This window comes from Delphinus delphis, chromosome 1, assembly GCF_949987515.2.
Source record: "Delphinus delphis chromosome 1, mDelDel1.2, whole genome shotgun sequence".
NCBI lineage: Eukaryota > Metazoa > Chordata > Mammalia > Artiodactyla > Delphinidae > Delphinus > Delphinus delphis.
In genome coordinates this window covers 55,544,782-55,565,298 of record NC_082683.1, presented here as the reverse complement: position 1 = coordinate 55,565,298, position 20,517 = coordinate 55,544,782, and the positions used below count along the sequence as shown (strand labels likewise).

The following is a 20,517-nucleotide window of genomic DNA, read 5'->3' as shown; positions in this document are numbered from 1 at the left end:
TGGCTGAATATTTGTCTTAAAAATTAAAATTATTTTCAGAAAACCGCTGTCACACATTAAACGTCTAAAGAAATTAAAGAAAGAAAGAAAGAGGGGAAAAACCACACTTATATACACATATTAACACATAAAGGAGTGTTTCTTATCCAACTAAAAAGCACACTGTGAAGGCAAGGCGGTGCTGAACTGTTTTTAGCAAGGACATAGCTGACCAAACCACAGAGCACTCACCAAGCCCATCCACTGCCACCCCTGGCGTCCCCTTGGTTTGCATCCATGCTACGTGTTTCCACCCACCATTTGCAGGATGCCTGTTTACAGCCATATGGACCAAGACGATGAGTCATCTATCATCCAGAATTCTTTTCTTGACCTTTCCACATGCAATCACCTTTAGCACGCTCCATAGGCACGTCCTCCGCAGAACACGTGCCCTGGAACATAAGGAGTTTCAAACTGAACACAGAACTTAGCATTCTTGATGGTCCTCACTTTGCCAAATGGATTTATTCCAGAGCTTTAAAGAAAAATCACAACCGAAACCATGACCAGATGTGTTTAGAAAGATACAAACTAAATCAGTTAGGAGACTGACGTCCTTTACTAAAAACAGGCCTATGAGGTAAAAGAACTTCAGTTACTCACCGAGAGGAAGTCATAGCAAAACAAAGCAGTGAAAAGATACATAAAACATTTCACATCTGAAGCTGACTTTTCCAACTTCACGTGGCTGAATATTTTTAAACTATTTTTGAACTTAACACTTCATGTAGTAACCTAAAAACAAAAATTCATGACCTGGACCTTATGTACAACAAATCACAAAATCTCATATAGCACTTACTATATGGCAAATATAAGCACTTTCCGGACATTCACTTACTTCATCCTTTTTGTAATCTCTGTTTTCCATGAGGAAAACAACGCAGAGACCTATGGGTAACTTGCCCAAGGGCACTGACAATGGCAGAGCTGGGATTCAAAGGGGGTAGTCTGGTTCTAACTGGGATCAGTGGTTATTATACTAACCACCTTCCCAAAGGAGTTTAACATAGATGATCCTTTTTCAAAACAGTTAAGTTTACTTAAAACTACACAAGTTTATTTTATAAGGTGAGAAGCCTTACAATTAAAGAATTTAAACTAGAGAAATTACTGTTAGGTGGTGGCAGAGCTAAAGTTTATCAGTCCCGGCAAACACCCACATAAGAAGAAGTAGTGGGAGCCTAACTTTTTTGAGTTAAATATTCAGTCTGGAGAAATTACCATAGCTGGAGAAGTGTAGGGAAGGTGATGACAGCCAAGAAACTCCAAAAGCTGGGAAGGCGATCAAAGAAAACCCCAGGGCTACAGTGCCTAACATCAGTCACACTCCTGTCAATTCTTCCTCCTCAATGCAGTCTTTCAGGAATGGTGCCTCCTCGCCATCTCACTGCTGGTGCTTAAATTCAGGCCTTCAGCATCTCTTGGCCCAATTGTGCCAACAATCTCTTACTCAGCTTCTAGTCACCACCTCCTCCCCTACCCCAGCATCTAATAGCTCTGCTGCTAACAGAATAGTCTTTCTGAAACACAAATACATCCGATTATGTTATTCCCCTTTTTAACTCTTCAGTGGTCCCTATAGCCAAAAATTTCCAGTTCCACCATCTCTGCATAGAATCAAAGTCCATCACCCCAGGATTTCCCCTGTCTCTCTGTTTGCAGGCCCAGGAAAACACTAGGCTAAGTCATTCCTCTCTTACCCAGTTCACATTGCGCCTCTGCTGAAAAAATCCTTCTTCCCAACCCCCATTAGTCAACCTGCAGGACATGTCTCTAGTCATCTCTTTTTCCATAAAGTTGTTCCACTCCTGCCTCCCACCAATAGAACCGACAACTTTCTCCTTTGTGTCTTCAGTGTACCACATGTATATGATTTTATTATACTGTCAATTTTTTACACACCTGACTCCCCTACTGTAATATAAGTCCCGTAAGAATACAGAAAGTGTCTTGTCATTTTATCAGCAGCACCTGATAGTGCCTAACACACAGTAGGAGCTTTATTCATTACTGCCTGATAAACACATGCCTTCCACGGGCCATTATAGCCTTTCTCTTGACAAAAGTTTTCAGTTCAGTCTCAGTCCCATGAGAACATAGGTCCTGATTTTTTTTAATGGAAGGCATTCTAGAAAGATATGATCTACTCTATAGTCAACTTTTCAGAACACCTCCAAAGTGAAGAATAAATGTTGAATAGTATAGTTCACAAAGAATGGACCATAGAACAAATCCCAGAGGTTATAGGTAGGGTAGGAGATTCTATGGTCATATACATTCAGAACGCCTTGTGACATTTCCTTCTATGAAGAGTTAAATCACATTATCATATTAAAGGTTCATTAAAGTCCTAAGAAATTGGTTAACTTTGGACTTACTAACTTTGGATAGGCAAGTGAACCTTCCTTTGCTTCTGTTTTCTCATCAATAAATGGAAATAACAGTCTCTACCTTGATATTGTAGGAATTGAATGAGATAATAAATATCAAATGTTCAGAACAATACCTGGCATACAGTAAGTGCTCAGTAAATTCAAGCAACATTTAACATTTAAATTGACATTTTCTTTTTTTTTTTTTTTTTTTTTGGCGGTACGCGGGCCTCTCACTCTTGTGGCCTCTCCCGTTGCAGAGCACAGGCTCCGGACGCGCAGGCTCAGCAGCCATGGCTCACGGGCCCAGCCGCCCCGCGGCATGTGGGATCTTCCCGGACCGGGGCACGAACCCGTGTCCCCTGCATCGGCAGGCAGACTCTCAACCACTGCGCCACCAGGGAAGCCCTAAATTGACATTTTCTAAACACATTCAACTACAAAGTCTGTTTTTTGTCTAGCCATTACTAACACTGCACACTATACACTTTGAGAAACACCAATATAGAATAAATACTCTACCACAAGTTGGTCATTATGGAGATTTACGGCTCCAGACGTTAGGAGAAATATAGGCAATCTGATAGTTAAAATGTAGGACAATTCACTCTGGCTTCTCTGTGGCTGGCAAACATCAAAGTTTCAGCTGTCGCAACTTGCTGAGATAGGAAAAAGTGCATTGTGTGAACTGAAGGAAAACTACTCTGCAATGGAAAGAAGTTTCTTATATATAAATCTCACTACCCTTTCTGTACCTAGAAAGCAGTATATTCATCAAGTTCTTATTTTCATTGCCAAGGAATCCTGCTATTAAAGAGTAAGACAAATAATCCATCCAGTCCATTTTTTCCCTTTAATAAATGAAAAGATTTATACTGGTAACACTTAAAAGTAGATGATTCTTAATTCCAGCTTCCTCGAGTACAAAACTGTGCAGTATTGTGTGTGTGAGCATCTGTATGCATCTTCCTGGGTTAAGTACCATAGGAGTGACTGAGTTTTTTTTAACCATTTTTATAAAATTGAAGTATAGTTAATTTACAATGTTGTGTTAGTTTCAAGCATACAGCAAAGTGATTCAGTTATATGTATAATTGAATATATATACTTTTCATATTCTTTTCCATTATAGGTTAATACAAGATATTGAATATAGTTCTCTGTGCTATACAGTAGGTCCACGTTGTTTACATATTTTACATATAGTAGTGTGTATATGTTAATCCCAAACTCCTAATTTATCTCCTCCCCACTGCTATCCCCTTTGGTAACCATAAGTTTGTTTTCTATGTCTGTGGGTCTATTTCTGTTTTGTAAGTAAGTTGATTTTGTATCATTTTTTTAGTCCTACATATAAGTGGTATCACATGATATTTGTCTGAGTTTTTTAAAAAAAATCAGGCCTATGTATCATTTAAATATTAAAAATCAAACAATAGGAATGGGTAGTATATACAGTGAAAGGTAAATCTCTCTCCCAACCCTAATCTTTACCCAGAGCCAACCACTAGTATCAGTTTTTTATAACCTTCCAAAGACAGCTTATGTATGTGTTTGTAAGTATATATAGTAATATTATACTGTCACTCCATTTTTATGGAGATAATAGTATATGATATTAACTACACTGCAACTAGCTTTTTTCACTCAGCAGTTTACCTTAGAGCTCTATCCATATCAACACAGAGGTACAGATTATTTGGTTAATGGACATACCAAAATTTAAGGCAACCCTATGATAGATAGATAGGTTGTTACCGGTGTCTTGCTATTTACAAATAACACTGAAAACAAGCATCCTTTAACATACATCTTTAGGCAAGAAATCAAGCAGGGAATTGCTGAATCAAAAAATATAAAGACTGCTAAACTGCCCTCCAAAGGTTGCCCATTTTATCCTCTCAAGAATACTTACTTCCTATACTCTTATGGTTTTCAGATTTTCTATCTTTTTTAATCTGACAGGTAAAAAATGATAACTAATGCTTTTAATTTATGTGGCCTATTTTGAATGAAAGAACCTCTGATTTAAGATGAGTCATACTTATGACAACTTAGTCATGGAAACAAAGGCACGATCAAAACTGGAACAATAACAGGAATTCAGTGAAGGTTTGCTTCAAGCTGACGGCTCTAGGGATGGTGGTCTGCAGACAGAGGAATTAAAAGGTTTCACCACGTGAGGTTTCTATCACGTTGCCAAACTGGAGTATGTCTAAATAGATGACTGAACGTTTAGGGGAAAAGGGCATTTTGCAACCTGTAAGAAATACGGGAGTGTGCAAGGAGACAATGACCCACTATTGGCAGAGGTCCAGCGGACCCACACGTTCAACTCACCATCCAGTAGCCAGTGCTGGCCGCGCCTGTTCTCCAGCTCTGACAGCATGAGGCGTGTGATCACGTGATCTGGAACCAAAAGACTTTTCTCTATGTACTGCTTTGCCATATCACCAACTTCTATTAAAGACAGGAAAAAGACACTCTCAAAAAAGAAGCTTCAAAAAAAAAAAAAACTTACAAACTCTTTTCTGACAGTTTTGCCTTCTTTCTCATTCCTCCCTGATGGCACGGGGAAGCTGAGAGGCACAACCACTCCTTAGAGACCAAAGGAAAAATTTTCCACTGCTCTTCTAGAAAGAATGCTGGATGACACAAACATCAACCGGTTTATTTCTTTTCATGAGCCTCAGGATAAGCAGATGGCACCTTGCTGACGCAGTTGTAGAAGCAACGCAGTGTTATTAGTGGAATGCCAAGTTCATAAAAAGATGTGAATTTTAAAATTTTTTTCAAAGAAAAAAATGCTCATATCATAATTTAAAATAACAATTTCTTATATGTGGAAATTGTAAGTTGGGTTCAGGAGAACAAATTAGCAGTTTAAATCTGCTAAATTTCTAGGAACTGAATTTCTTTTTTTAACCAAGATGAAGTCCTCTGCTCTCCAGGGATCTGATAATGAACCATTAAGAAACACATTCTTGACAGGCCAATTAAGTTCTTATAAAAACATATAGCAGAATTATATTACTAGGTTAGAAAGCTCAAGAATCATTTAGCCTCCACCTTCACCTAGAATTTAAGGCAGAGCCCTTCCTTCCCCAGACTGAGCCTATACTCCCAACTCTGACTTCAACACTGAAACGTGGGCGGTGAAGAGTTCCCATCACTGGACAAGGATCTCAAAATTAGGCCCAATGATATGGATTCGGTAACGTGCAAGAAACAGAACATATATGTGGCTAAACATGAATGTGAACAAAACACATTCATTCAACAAGGATTTGTTGACTGCATACGATTTAACAGGTAATATTCGACAAACGTAACAGTGACTAAAAGTTGCAGTTACTGATCTCTAAGCAGTATTACTTTCCTTAAGCGCAACAGTAACCATCTTAACCGAGAGTACATATTATCCCAGGCACTTATACGTGTTATTTCATTGATTCCTAAGATCCTCAACTTTAGACAGGAGGTAATACCCATATTTTTTAATGACAGTTTTACTGAGATATAATTCACACACCACAACATTCACCATCTTAAAGTGTACAATTCAGTGGTTTTTTAATGCTTCCTCAGCGTTGTGTAACCATCACCACTACCGAATTTCAGAACATTTATATGACCCCAGAAAGAAACCTTGTACCTATTAGCAGTCATTCCCCATTTCCTCCTCCCTCTAGGCCCTGGCTTCTACTAATCCACTTTTTGTCTATAGATTTGCCTACTCTGCACATTTCACATAAATGGAAGCACACTATGTGGTTTTTTGTGTCTGGTTCCTTTACTTAGCATAATGTTTTCAAGATGCATCCATGTTGTACCACCTACAGTACTTCATTCATTTTCATGGCTTAATATTATGATTCCATTGTATGGACATATCATATTTCTTTTCACTCTTTGGATATTCTGAATAATGCTGCAGTGTACAAGTTTTTGTGTGAATGCATGCTTTCAGTTCTCTTCAGTAATACCTGTAAGGTATATATGTTTTATATCTGAAAAATCACTGTCAGACAGAACGCTCAGAGTAACTGACAAGCTTGGTGTTTGCTCTGCAATGGTCAGGCCAGCCCCAGAGCCCTGTTCTTAGTCTCATCCACCAAACTTTAAGGTACATATAAACAACAAATACACATCTTCCAAGGTGAGAGACCAAGACGTGAACTGCCTCCAAATATCCCATGAGGAAACAGTAATGAGTAGGAATTGTCTTGTTTGGAAAAGAGAAGAACCAGAGAAGGCCATGACAACAACTTACCCATAACCTGTTACTTGGCCCATGGAAAAGGCATTAATTTATTTAATCCTCAGGGCTTAGAATTAGGACTAGTAGTAGGAATTATAAATGGACGGGAAAAGTTGTCTAAGGAAATGTTTGAATGGAGACTGCCCAGGAAGGGATATTATAGAGAGATTTTGAAAACTGGATTGGGGATTGGGCTTAATTCATGTTTTAGGTCCCTTCAGATGGAGGATTTATGGTATTAGGATATATCTGAATTCAGTAATTTAATGGAGAACAGTATCAAAAATGATACGTCTAAGGCCTCTGATTATCTCCTGACTCTCCTACATGGCTTCCACTGACACCTCTGACACGTATCCTGTACAAACTCAACATTCCCCTCCCACTCTGCTCTTAACCTAGTGTTTCCTGCCTCCTCAGTAATGGAGTCCTGCATTATCCGCAGTTTTCTTGGATTAAGTTACCCAAGGTCAACCACGGTCTGAAAATATTAAATGGAAAATTCCAGAAATAAGCAACTCGTAAGTTTTAAATCGGGTGCCGTTCTGAGCAGCATGATGAAATCTCTTGCCGTCCTACTCCATACAGCCTGGGATGTGAATCATCCCTTGGTCCAGAGTATCCCACCTGTTAGTCACTTAGTAGCTGTCTTGGTTATCAGATCAACTGTCTCAGTACCTTCAAGTGACCATATTTTACATAATAATGACACAAAGTGCAAGAAGAGTGATGTTGGCCATTTGGGTGTGCTAAAGAGAAGCTGTAAAGTGCTTCGTTTAAGTGAAAAGGTAAAAGTTCGACTTAAGGAGGAACGAAAAACATTGTATGCTGAGGCTGCTAAGGTATATGGTAAGAACAAATCTATCCGTGAAATTGCGAAGAAGGAAAAAGAAATTCATGCCAGTTTTGCTGCTGAACCTCAAACTGCAGAAGTTATGAACACAGTGCATGATAAGGGCTTAGTTAAGATGAAAAATGCATTAAATTTGTACAATAAGATACTCTGAGACCACATTCACGTAACTTTTAGTACAGTATATTGTTATAATTGTTCTATTTTATTTTTTATTTATTTATTTTTTTAACATCTTTATTGGGGTATAATTGCTTTACAATGGTGGGTTAGTTTCTGCTTTATAACAAAGTGAATCAGTTATACATATACATATGTTCCCATATCTTTTCCCTCTTGCGTCTCCCTCCCTCCCACCCTCCCTATCCCACCCCCACAGGTGGTCACAAAGCACCAAGCTGATCTCCCTGTGCTATGCGGCTGCTTCCCACTAGCTATCTACCTTACGTTTGGTAGTGTATATATGTCCATGCCTCTCTCTCGCTTTGTCACAGCTCACCCTTCCCCTTCCCCATATCCTCAAGTCCGTTCTCTAGTAGGTCTGTGTCTTTATTCCTGTCTTACCCCTAGGTTCTTCATGACATTTTTTTTTCTTAAATTCCATATATATGTCTTAGCATACGGTATTTGTCTTTCTCTTTCTGACTTACTTCACTCTGTATGACAGACTCTAGGTCTATCCACCTCATTACAAATAGCTCAATTTCATTTCTTTCTATGGCTGAGTAATATTCCATTGTATATATGTGCCACATCTTCTTTATCCATTCATCCGATGATGGGCACTTAGGTTGTTTCCATCTCTGGGCTATTGTAAATAGAGCTGCAATGAACATTTTGGTAATTTGTTCTATTTTATTAATTATTGTTGTTAATCTCTTACTTTACCTAATTTATAAATTACTTTACCATAAAATTACTTTATCGAAATTACTTTATCCTAGGTATGTATGTATAGAGAAAAAACATACTATATATATATATACATATATATATGTATATATATAGGGTTCAGTACTCTCTGTAGTTTCAGGCATCAACTGGGGGCCTTGGAACCTATTCCCCATGAATAAGGGGATGTCACCTAAGGTTAAGCACAGTTGTCTTGATTTTCTTGATTTTTCCCATTCTTTTATATCTAACTGAACATGAAGATTTTGAAATTCTACTTCCACAGTGTCTCTCATATCCAAGACAACTGATCAAAACATAATAGTGCAACAGTAACAATTGGTCAACAAATTTGAGCAAGCTGTGGGGATGCTGCAGAACAGGCTATGTCGTTGTGAGGAGAGAGAAGGGCAGCGATGGCCCTGGACCACCCTGGTAGTTAACAGGAGCGCATGGCTTCTCAGAAAGCTGAGCCAAAGGAAGGCAGCAGCTAGATACACTCCGAAACCTAATTTAGAAATCTTTATAGGGTGAAGAGGAGACAATTGGTCAGAGAACCAACAGACTGATAAACCATCTCATAGCTAAGATCAAAGTGGGTCCTTTACCCATACCAATCATTGACCATCTACAAAATCAAAAGATTGCTTCTGGGGTGTTCCACGTATCAGTCAACCAAAAGAATAAATAATTAGACTACCTAAACAGCCAATTCTCAATTCTTAGCTTACCTGGCTTGTCAGTAGCATGCGAGATGGCTCCTTTGCAATAAGTACAGCAGCTAGAGTGATCCTTTTAAAATGCAAGCCCATCATAACCCTCCAATGACTTCCCATCTCATTGAAAGTATAAGCCAAGTCCTCACCTTGGTCTCCAAGGCCCTGTGTGATTAGGCCCTAGTTCTCTGACCCCATCTCCTACTTCTCTCCTCATTGCCCATCCTATTCCAGACACAACAGCCTCCTTGCACTTTCCTGAAGATCATAAGCATGTGCCCTCGCCAGGACCTTTGCATTTGTTCTTTCCTCCGCAGGGAACGCTCTGTCCTCCAGAATTTCACATGGGTCAAGCCCTCATTGCATCCAGATCTCTGATTAAGTATAACCTCAAAATGAGCTTCTTGGGGCTTCCCTGGTGGCACAGTGGTTAAGAGTCCGCCTGCCGATGTAGGGGACACGGGTTCGTGCCCCGGTCTGGGAGGATCCCACATGCCGCGGAGCGGCTGGGCCTGTGAGCCATGGCCGCTGAGCCTGCGCGTCCGGAGCCTGTGCTCCGCAACGGGAGAGGCCACAACAGTGAGAGGCCCGCGTACAGCGAAAAAAAAAAAAAAGGGCTTCCCACCCTATCTCAGCAGCACAAGCACAAACACACACCCCTATCACCCTCTACTCTCTTATCCTACTGTGCATTATTTTCTAGAACTACAGACTTTACATATTGTATATTGATGTATTTGTGAATTCACTTTCTGTCCTCCCCCATCAGAATATTGCTATTAGTTCATTGAAAAAATAATACTACTTTCCTCACTGCCATATCCTCAGTGCTTAGAATATAATCTGGCATGTATAGATAACTCCATAAAATTTTGTTGCATGAATGAATGAATACACTGAAGATTACAGAGAATTCTTTTCCCCTGGCAAAAATCAATGTGATCTTCCTATACAGTTATTACAGAAGCATTTCCCCAAGATCATAGATAGCTCAACTTTGCCAGGTATCAACCTTTTCAAGGGAAATATAGACGAAGTGTGATCAGTACTAACTAGGTGAGACGGCCATGTAGGGTTTCATAGCTCAGTCTTATTTCCTCAGCCTTTCAAACTATGAATAGCAATGAATGAGGTCAGGGAGGGAAAACTGGGGAGAAGGAAACACCAGGACCCAACGTTGCAGAGGCATGGGGCTGCTTGGCATACTTCGAGGAACTTCAATTAGTGACATCTGACAAAACCACGCCATGAGAGAGAGCTAGACAGGTAGGTTAAGGAGTCTGGGCTTCGAGGGACTAAAGGAAAAATGGGTAGTTCCAGAAATGCCATTCCCACAGCTAAAGCCAACTATTTAACGTGCAGGGCCCAGCGCAAAGTGAAAATATGGAGCCTCCTTGTTCAAAAACTAAAAATTTCTAGGTGGCAACAGCAGAGCATTACACTAAGCGCAGGGCCTTGTGTGACTACACAAGCCAACGCCCACGGCGATGTGAAATTTGGACAGGGTTGGCATGGTGAAAGCCAAGGAGGCTGTGACAATAATCCAAGCACAAACAGGCCTGGTCCAAAGCAGAGGTAACATCAGAAGACCTTCTGGCCCTTGAGAGTACCTTGAGCTAACCCAACGGAGACTGTGCAACTCCAAGTTCAAAATAACCCTGTGGAAGACTTCCAGAACCATCTTCATCCAATTTACTAGTGAAGAGAAAGATCTAAGCAGCATCCTTTCCCATTTTTGGCAGCCCGGGCTCTTCTCTGGAGCAGGACAGACAGCATGCCCTCTAATCTGATACAAAATCAAACTTGCTCCATGTCTCTCACTCCACACCCCACCCCTCCTAAAAACCAGGAAAAGCCAAGAGCAGCCAGAGCAAAGTGGCCTTAACATATCTACACCTGAATGAAGACTTCACTATAGCAGCAATCTGAAATAAAACACTAGTTAGAAGACAAGCCCATTCCAGAAAACAGGACCTCCATCTGCCCTTGTCAGTTTGCTTGGAGGAGAAAGCAGTATCATTAAACGCTAATGCCAGCATGTTTGGATAAAACACATACCTGCTCCAATTCCTCAAGCAGTATTCCAAAGAAAGGCTGTACCTACACGTACGTTGTCTTACACTACTTTTGCATCCTTAGTGTGTACACGTATGTGCACGCGCACACACATACACACACACACTCACTAAAATAATAAACCATAAACGACCAGGAAGGTTTCAAAAATAAACTTAATAAATTAAGAGTAATTCAAATAAAGGCCAACAGCTTTGCATATCTTAAGTGTCACAACAACTAAAAAATAAAAATAAAACTAATCCTGTGTTTATGAGATTGACCAGAACACCAGAGATTAAGGCCACATTTGGAAAAACTTTCTTCAGAAATGGAAAGTGTCAGATGACAAAATGGTATGTATTATAAAATTATGTATGTACGTGTATGTATAGATATAGATTACCATTGTCAATGTTAAATGTATTAGAAGAAAATACACCTCTTTGACAATATAAATTTTGTAGCAATGCATCTTAAAAACCTATTCCATTTAATTACTACTAAATATAAATTAAAATAGACATGACCTTGGTTACCTTGAGAAATATATATTTTCAATTTCTAGCCAGATCAGACAACATCTAAGTTTTCAGAATTTAACACTACCTATTAAGTTGTATATTTAAAATAACACCAAATAGAAAAATTTAAGATAACACAGAACTTAAGTACCTATTAAATAGGTCATTTCTCCAAAACTCAGGCTTCCAGGCTATATGGAAGATATTTTTATTGACCTCAGTTCTTTCACATTAAAGTTGTCCATATTCGCCTTAACAGACTGACATAGATCATTGTATTCTGGGCAGCAAATATGGCAAAACACTGTCCACTGCTAAAAGGGGAAGATTTGGGGCACACGATTTGAATTATCTTGATTAAAAAGAAAACACCGGGACTTCCCTGGTGGTGCAATGGTTAAGAATCCACCTGCCAATGCAGGGGACACGGGTTTGATCCCCGGCCCAGGAAGATCCCACAGGCCACAGAGCAACTAAGCCCATGCACCACAACTACTGAGCCTGTGCTCTAGAGCACACGAGCCACAACTACTGAGCCCGCGTGCCACAACTACTGAGCCCACGTGCCACAACTACTGAAGCCCACGTGCCTAGAGCCCGTGCTCCGCAACAAGAGAAGCCACCACAGTGAGAAGCCCATAACGAAGAGTAGCCCCCGCTCGCCGCAACTAGAGAAAGCCTGCACGCAGCAACAAAGACCCAAATATAAAATAAATTTATAAAAAAGAAAGAAAAGAAAAAAAAATACCTTTGTCTAAATAACTAGGAGAGCCACTAAGCAAATAACATTTCTTTAGAAAAACCATGAGAAAACACTCGCAGATAAGTAGGTGGCACAAAATCCATTCTATAGCCGCCCTAAATATTCACAACTGCCAGCTCAAACATTCCAGAGACTGAATGACTTCCAAAAAGAAATAAATGCATAAAGGTCCAATATGTGAAAGGCAGATTACTGGAATGCGGCGGTGGGGGGAGATGGTAAACACTTCACTCAGGGGAAACTGGAGAATATGGGATGTGGTTGGTTTCATGGTTTAAATACTCTCTGAATCCACTTAATACTCACTCAGTTAATATTTATTCAGCATCTACCATGGGCCAGGCCCTGTGCCAACCTCAGAGGAGGCCTGTCCCAGAGCTCAGAACCTAAACACGGGGATCAGGTGCCAGCCACAGAAAGCTTTCAATAGCAAAATTTTATGGAATTTTACTCTGTCAGGTAAAAAAATTAAATAGTTGGTAATTATCACATTAAGTTATACAAGCTCTTACGTTGTCAATAAAATTCTGTATAAATATATTTTGAAACAGAAAGAGGCTATTGGTCACAAACTAAATGAGGGTATTTGGTCCAATATTCAACCTGCCAGCTAATTCACCTTTGACCACTGAAGAGTTATCCCTAAAATCCTAGTCCAGAGTTAACAGAAAGTCAACCAGGATCCCTTAATCTCTTGACACTGGAGACAAAAAGATCTGTTTTAACAAAGGTGGAGATTAAGAAAGATAATCAACTTTAGTCAGGTAAAATCCACTACTGGAATGGAAGTCTCTTGAAACCAAACCTCAACTACTATTAATACTTTAAGCAAAGGCAAGTGAGGTCTTTTTATTTGATTTGAATATATCTGTCTTGTGTCTTTCTTTGTCAAATACTTTTTTCAGTAACTAGCCCAGAAAGTGCCAGCGTAAGGACAACCATGACAAGGGTGTTTTGTGGCATGGGCCTCCAACCAGCTGTGCAATGACCCTGCCAGCACCCTACCAGAGACCTCCCACTTTATCCCTAGTGTACGCGAGTCACTCCAATTACTCAGAGCCACAGGTGAAAACTCTCTTCCCCAGGAACGTGCCACTTATCTAACCAAAATATTCTGTGCATCTACCACACGCAAGGCACAAGAGATACAAATGTAAGAACACCTCCAAGAATGAGGAGTGGGGACAGACTCATGAACATAATTATTAAAAAGTGTATGCTCGGGGGCTTCCCTGGTGGCACAGTGGTTGAGAGTCCACCTGCCGATGCAGGGGACACGGATTCGTGCCCCAGTCCGGGAGGATCCCACATGCCGCAGAGCGGCTGGGCCCGTGAGTCATGGCCGCTAAGCCTGCACATCCGGAGCCTGTGCTGCGCAACGGGAGAGGCCACAACAGTGAGAGGCCCGCGTACCGCGCAAAAAAAAAAAAAAAAAAAAAAAAGTGTATGCTCTGGGACTTCCCTGGTGGTCCAGTGGTAAAGAATCTGCCTTCCAATGCAGGGGATGCAGGTTCGATCCCTGGTCGGGGAACTAAGATCCCACGTGACATGGGGCCACTAAGCCCACGCACCACAACTACTGAGCTCGCACGCCTCAACAAGCGAGCCTGTGTGCCACAAACTACAGAGCCCACGTGCCGCAACTAGAGAGAGAACACCCGCACGCCGCAGCTAAAGAGAAGCCCCTGAGCCGCAACGAAGACCCAAAGCAGCCAAAAAAAACTATAATAATAATAAAATAAAATAAATAAAATTTAAAAAGAAGGGACCTGAGATAAATTTATAACTTATTTATTGTAAAATAATGCAAAATCTTGAAACTATAAAGACTAATCCTATTTGTTCTTTGTTCCTTTGGACATCATCAGACTAAGATGCCCAACAGGTTCAGGTCACTGACCACATCTCTCTCCTGATTTCACATGAACTACACCTGTCTTCAAAACCTTTCCTCTGCCATTCAGTCTCAGGGTAAAAAATTTAGCTCATCATGGGGTCAATTATTATTTGTGTTTTAACCAAAGGAAATTGCAGCAAAAAATTATTTAAATCCGTGATCTATATAATCAATTACTCCCTACATCAAAAGGATGTTAACAGTAAAAAAATTTCTTTTTCTTTTTAGATTTGAGCCCAAATTTATGTAAAGTACAAATGTTTATCTCTTTACCACTAATTCTGAGATTAAAATGAAAGAATTTGTAATGTGATTTCTTTTTTTCTATCGAGATATGACTCACATATAACATTACATCGGTTTCAGGCCTACAACATAATGATTTGATGTTCACATATATTTTGAAATGATCACCACCATCAGTCTAGTTAACATCTGTCATCATACATAGTTACAAACTTCTTTTTTTTCTTTCGGCTGCACCACACAGCATGTGGGATTTTAGTTCCCTGACGAATGGATCGAACCCACACCCCCTGCAGTGGAAGCACGGAGTCTTAACCACTGGATGGCCAGGGAAGTCCCTAAACGTTTTTTCTTATGATGAGAACTTTTAAGATATATTCTCTTAGCAACATTCAAATACGTAATACAGTATTATTAATTATAGCCGCCATGTTACACATGACATCCCAGGACTCTTATAACTGAAGTTTGTACCTTTTTATCCCCCAAAGCCCCCGCCTCTGGCGACCACCAATCTGTTGACCACCAATCTGTTCTCCATATCTATGAGCTCAAGGTTTTTTTGTTTTGTTTTGTGTGTTTTTAGATTCCACATAAGTGAGATCATACAGTTTATTTACTCGTGATATCTGCATTTTTATCAAGGGACAATACCCTTTCAAAACTGCTGTTAACGGCTTCATAATGAGGCAAAGAGCCAATAGGCTACAATAAATTACCACCAGGCTGGGAATCTGGAGTCTTGATCTGAAGTTTGCCTCCAAGTCTCTGCCCACAGGACTGAACACATCAATGTCCTTCACTTATCGCGGCCTCAAGTTTCCTCATCTGCGCGAGGGAGGTGGGCTCTTCCTCTGCCATCCCAGAGGTGGAATTTCAATTTCCCGTACCTGGCTTTTGGCTTAGAGGGCTGGCTCCTCAGTACGCCTGAAACCACAGCAGGATCCTTTCCACCACCAAGACTCTACCTCTGAGGTGAGGACAGGGACCCCAGAGACTGAGAGTCTCCCTGCCTTCATGGGCAGCTAAGGCGCTGATCATTACGCCCATTCTAGATGTGAGGAGTGGCGTCCGGACCAGAACTCGGGCGTGACAATCTGCCTGGGAATAAGGGCCAATGCTCTGTTTGGCCTCTTTGCTTTTTTCCCTCTCTAGCCAGACTGGATATTTGCATTCACTTAGTCTAATTTTGTACCCTGGGTCCAGAAATATGTTGGCCGTGGGTGTGTTTCTGTAATAGCCAAGATAAAAATATGCATGGACAGAAACCATGACTCTGGATAGGGTAGGGGCTAGCATTACTGAGAAAGAAGGTGATCCAATATCTAAGCACAAGGAATACCCTTAAGCCTTCTCATCCCACTAGCAGGTCAATTATGTGACCGCCCCCCCCCCCCCCCACACACACAGATTCAAAGAATCAAATGGTACAGTAACTTCATTTTAAGACTTTAAATAAATCGTGAAAAGAAAAAGATACTGGAATTTCATTAAGCCAAAAAAAAATCTGGATGTCCTACGTCGGGAATATTTTCTTGGCCTAGAATAGGAACACATGCATTTATAGACACACCATGAACATCTGGAGAAGGACCACACGCTGCCTTATGTAAGCAGCAAAGGAGAAAAAGAAGATTGGGGTGAAGGCAACAGAATCTGGGCAAGGGAACAAATGGGGAAAGGCAAGTAATAGTAATCCACAAGGTTTACCAAAATCAAAGATGAGTTTTAGACCCAGAGCATTTAACCATCTCCTCAAGCTCAAGTTCTGCAAGTCTGCCTTGGCATCCACCACACCGGGTACTTTCAGCTCCAAGGGGTGGGATCATACTTCAAATCTTACAAGCTCTCTAGATTTTCTCAACTCCCCTGTGACCTTATCACAACCCAACTACTAGCCCCATTCAGAGGACAGGGAGGAATTTCACTTTTAAAGCAACAAAAAAGGAACTCCTTCCCATTGCAGAAGATCCCGGGTGTGGAATCTGGCTGTACCAGGCGTCTTGTCGGCTGCCTCTCTGGGCAGGATCTTGGCTGCAGATCTGTACAAGGGAAGCTGCTGTTTCCTCCAGTGCCATCTGCTCACACAGAATGGATTGCTACTGCTGCCCATGGGGGACTTTTTTTTCTCTCTCTCTCTGCCTCCCTCCCTTTTCCCTCCCTTTGTCATAGCTTTCCGGCAATATTCTGGTCAAGCACTACTCCAAGAACACCGAAGAGGTACACGTTCCCCAGCCTCCCGTGGATGGTAGGAGAGAGTCCTGCGAACAAAGGGAACGAGAAGGAGGGAAACAGCTGCCGCTCCCACTCTTTTTGCTGGGGCTCCCAGTGGGGTCACGTGGTCCACTGAGAAGGCCGACATGCAATCATCCTTTAACACCAGCAAGGACAACAACAACAACAATAATAATACCAGAGGGCAGTCATATGAAAAACAGTACGGAGGTTCTGCAAACAATCAAAAACAGAACTACCATATGATCCAGCAATTCCACCCTGGGTATTTATCCAAAGAAAATGAAAACACCAATTTGAAGAGACTTATGTAGCCCCATGTTCACTACAGTTCAATAGCCAAGATATGGAAACAACCTAAAGGTCCATAAGTAGATGAATGGATAAAGGAAAGGTGAGAGAGAAATACATACATACATACATACACACACACTCATATACACACAGACACACACACACAGCGGAATATTACTCAGCCATAACAAAGAAGGAAATCTTGCCATTTGCCACATGGATAGACCTTCCGGGCATCATGCTAAGTGAAGTAAGTCAGACAGGGACTTCCCTGGTGGTCCAGTGGTTAAGAATCCATCTTCCAATAAAGGGGATGCAGGTTCGATCCCTGTTCCAGGAACTAAGATCCCACATGCCACGGGGCAACTAAGCCTGTGCGTGCAACTGCTGAACGCCAGAGCCACAACTAGAGAGCCCGCGCACCGCAACTACTGAGCCCATGTGCCACAACGGGAGAAGCCCGTGCTTTGCAACGAAGATCCCACATGCTGCAACTAAGACCCAACACAGCCAAAAATTAAATAAATAAATAAAAGTAGAGAAGGAAGTCAGAGAAAGACAAATACCATATGCTCTCTCTTATATGTGGAACCTAAAAAAAACAACAAAGAAAACCAACCAAGCTCGTGGACACAGAGAACAGACTGGTGGTTGCCAGAGGAAGGGGGTGAGGGATGTGTAAAATGGGTAACGGGGCTCAAAAGGTATAAACTTCCAGTTGTAAAATAAGTCAGTCATGGGGAATGTAATGTACGGCATGGCAGCCACAGTTGATAATACTGTACTGCATATTGAGAAGCTGTTAAGAGAGTAGATTTTAAAAGTTCTCATCACGAGAGAGATATGAATTAACAAAATTAATTCTGTTAACTATGTGACATGTTAACGAGACTTACTGTGATCTTTTCATAAGATATACAAATATCATTATGTTGTACACCTGAAACTAATATAATGTTGTATGCCAACTATACCTCCATAAAAATAAATGAATAAAATAAAATCAGGTCAATTTAAAATAGATAGATAAGATAGACAGACAGAGAGATAGACAGACAGACAGATAGATAGAGTGTAATGGGGGAAAATACCAGAGGCAACAGTCATTAAACACTTAAGTGCTGGACCAGTGGTTGTCAAACTGCTGTCAGTATCACAATTCTGGTTTTGAAATTAAAAAGTGTTTTGTACACAAAAAGGGAGAGTATTACAAATTTTTTAAATGTATGTCATTTTATGTATTTGTATGTATATAGTTAATTGCAAGGTTCTAATTCCTACTGTTCAAAAAATGATTAAAGATGACAATTTAGGTGATACAGACAAACTTAAAACACTTCATAAAGGAGACAGTCTCCTTTCAGAGAACTGCAAAATGGGGCAGAAGGCAGGAAGCCCTTTATAGGATAAAGAATAAAGAACAAGGAAGAGACAAGAAAAAGATATCTGATTGCCTGGGGCCACATCGTCGGTCGATCTGGTTTAGGGTGAGAAGACCTAGAGCTGGCTTGGCATTTGGCGACTGGCTGACTGGATGTACCACGTTTATGGTCAAGCAGAACACTGACATGGACACGAAACTTACCTGAGTTTCAGTTTGCTGGTGTGGCACACCAAGCAGAAGCAATTCCATCTTGGGCCTAGAAATTTATTTCAACCTTATTATGGGTCACATTAAACAAATTAAACACTGGGCCAAGCCCTACTCAAGCCACTTATATGCATTATCTCATTTGATTTTTACAACAAGGCTAACACGTAGTACCATTTTTTTTTTTTTTTTTTTTGGCCACGCCACACAGCATGTGGGATCTTAGTTCCCTCACCAGGGACTGAACCCGTGCATGCTGCAGTGGAAGAGCAGAGTGCTAACCACTGGACCTCCAGGGAAGTCCCAGACGTAGTACCATTATTATCCTTGGTTTATAGTTGAAGAAATGGAGATACGAAGTGCTTTAGCTTCCCAGGCGATGCATTCCCAGAGCCTGTATCTTACATGCCCGAAAGTGCTGGATTCCCTGGCCCTGCCTCCAAGCCTTTCTCCACTTCCTCAAGCAACTAGTCTCTTCCTCCCAATTCCTCCCACAGTGCCATCCTTTGTTCAGCCATCTGCCCTCTCCCCTTCTGAACTGAGAACATCTCAACTGCAGGTCTGGTCTAGATGAGTGACCTAAACTAAGCCTCCGGGAGCAAAGGATGCCTTCAAGAGGTTTTCAAAGTTGAATAAGTAAACAAATAAAAATAGAATTTTTTAAAAAGGAAGGAAAGCAAAATGTAGCAAGAAAAATAAATAAATAAACCCTGACACTTGAGGGTCTGTCCTAGGCAAAGGGAAACTAAGTCTCTTTTTTTAATAAATTTATTTTTTTTGGCTGTGTTGGGTCTTTGTTGCTGCACAGGGGCTTTCTCTAGTTGTGGTGAGCGGGGGCTACTCTTCGTTGCAGTGCGCGGGCTTCTCATTGCGGTGGCTTCTCTTGTTGTGGAGCACGGGCTCTAGGCACACGGGCTTCAGTAGTTGTGGCACGCGAGCTCAGTAGTTGCGGCGCACAGGCTTAGTTGCTCCGCGGCAATGTGGGATCTTACCTGGACCAGGGCTTGAACTCGTGTCCCCTGCATTGGCAGGCGGATTCTTAACCACTGCGCCACCAGGGAAGTCTTGGGAAACTGAGTCTTAATAATACTCTTCTCTTTCTTAGAAGTACTTGAGGGGACATAAGAAACTTTCATCTAAAATTTAATAAGATTTATAAAACACACTAAAGTTTTAAAGCCTATGTCTACACTTCATTCAGGGAAAGCAATTTAATGAGTTTTTGGCTCAGCAAAGGTAGGGCTAGGATTTATCTGTGGGGTAGACGCTGAAAACGTAAACTGCTCTGGATAAGAAAGTAACAACAGGTTTTGGATGATTGAAAGCTGGTAGATAGAAAAAGAGCAAAATTTCCAGAAGGGAGAAGAACAGGAAGGTAAACTGAACTTGAAGGTAGGAGAGGGGCAGGCAGGGCTAAAGGGGTGTGTAGGGAATGGCAGACAGGTTTTCAGACAGTGGTGTCTAATATGCCATGTCAGGACTTCCCTGGCGGTCCAGGGGTTAAGACTCCATGCTTCCACTGCAGCGGGGTCCGGGTTCGATCTCTGGTCGACTGGGGAACTAAAATCCCACAAGCTGCATGGTGTGGCCAAAAATAATAATAATATGCCATGTCAAGATGTTGCTTATGCCAGCCTCTAACCTTCATCACCCCCAAACCTTTAATACAACCACCTTAGATTAGGAGTCCTCTGGAAGAAGAAGATTAATGTCCAACAAGGAGTGAGGAATGCAGAAGACGGCAGCCCTTATGAGACTGAAAAGCAGAAGTGAA

General features: G+C 41.2%; 1 protein-coding gene across 2 annotated transcripts in view; it reads right to left on the bottom strand.

The window, feature by feature from the left end:
• AK4 (adenylate kinase 4) overlaps window positions 1-20,517 on the bottom strand; it is an 81,684-nt gene that overhangs the window by 41,929 nt on the left and 19,238 nt on the right. For both annotated transcript variants that reach the window (XM_060023309.2, XM_060023300.1), the window contains exon 3: window positions 4,758-4,877. In XM_060023309.2, the coding sequence (XP_059879292.1) occupies window positions 4,758-4,877 (120 nt within the window). The remainder of the gene's footprint in view (window positions 1-4,757; window positions 4,878-20,517) is intronic.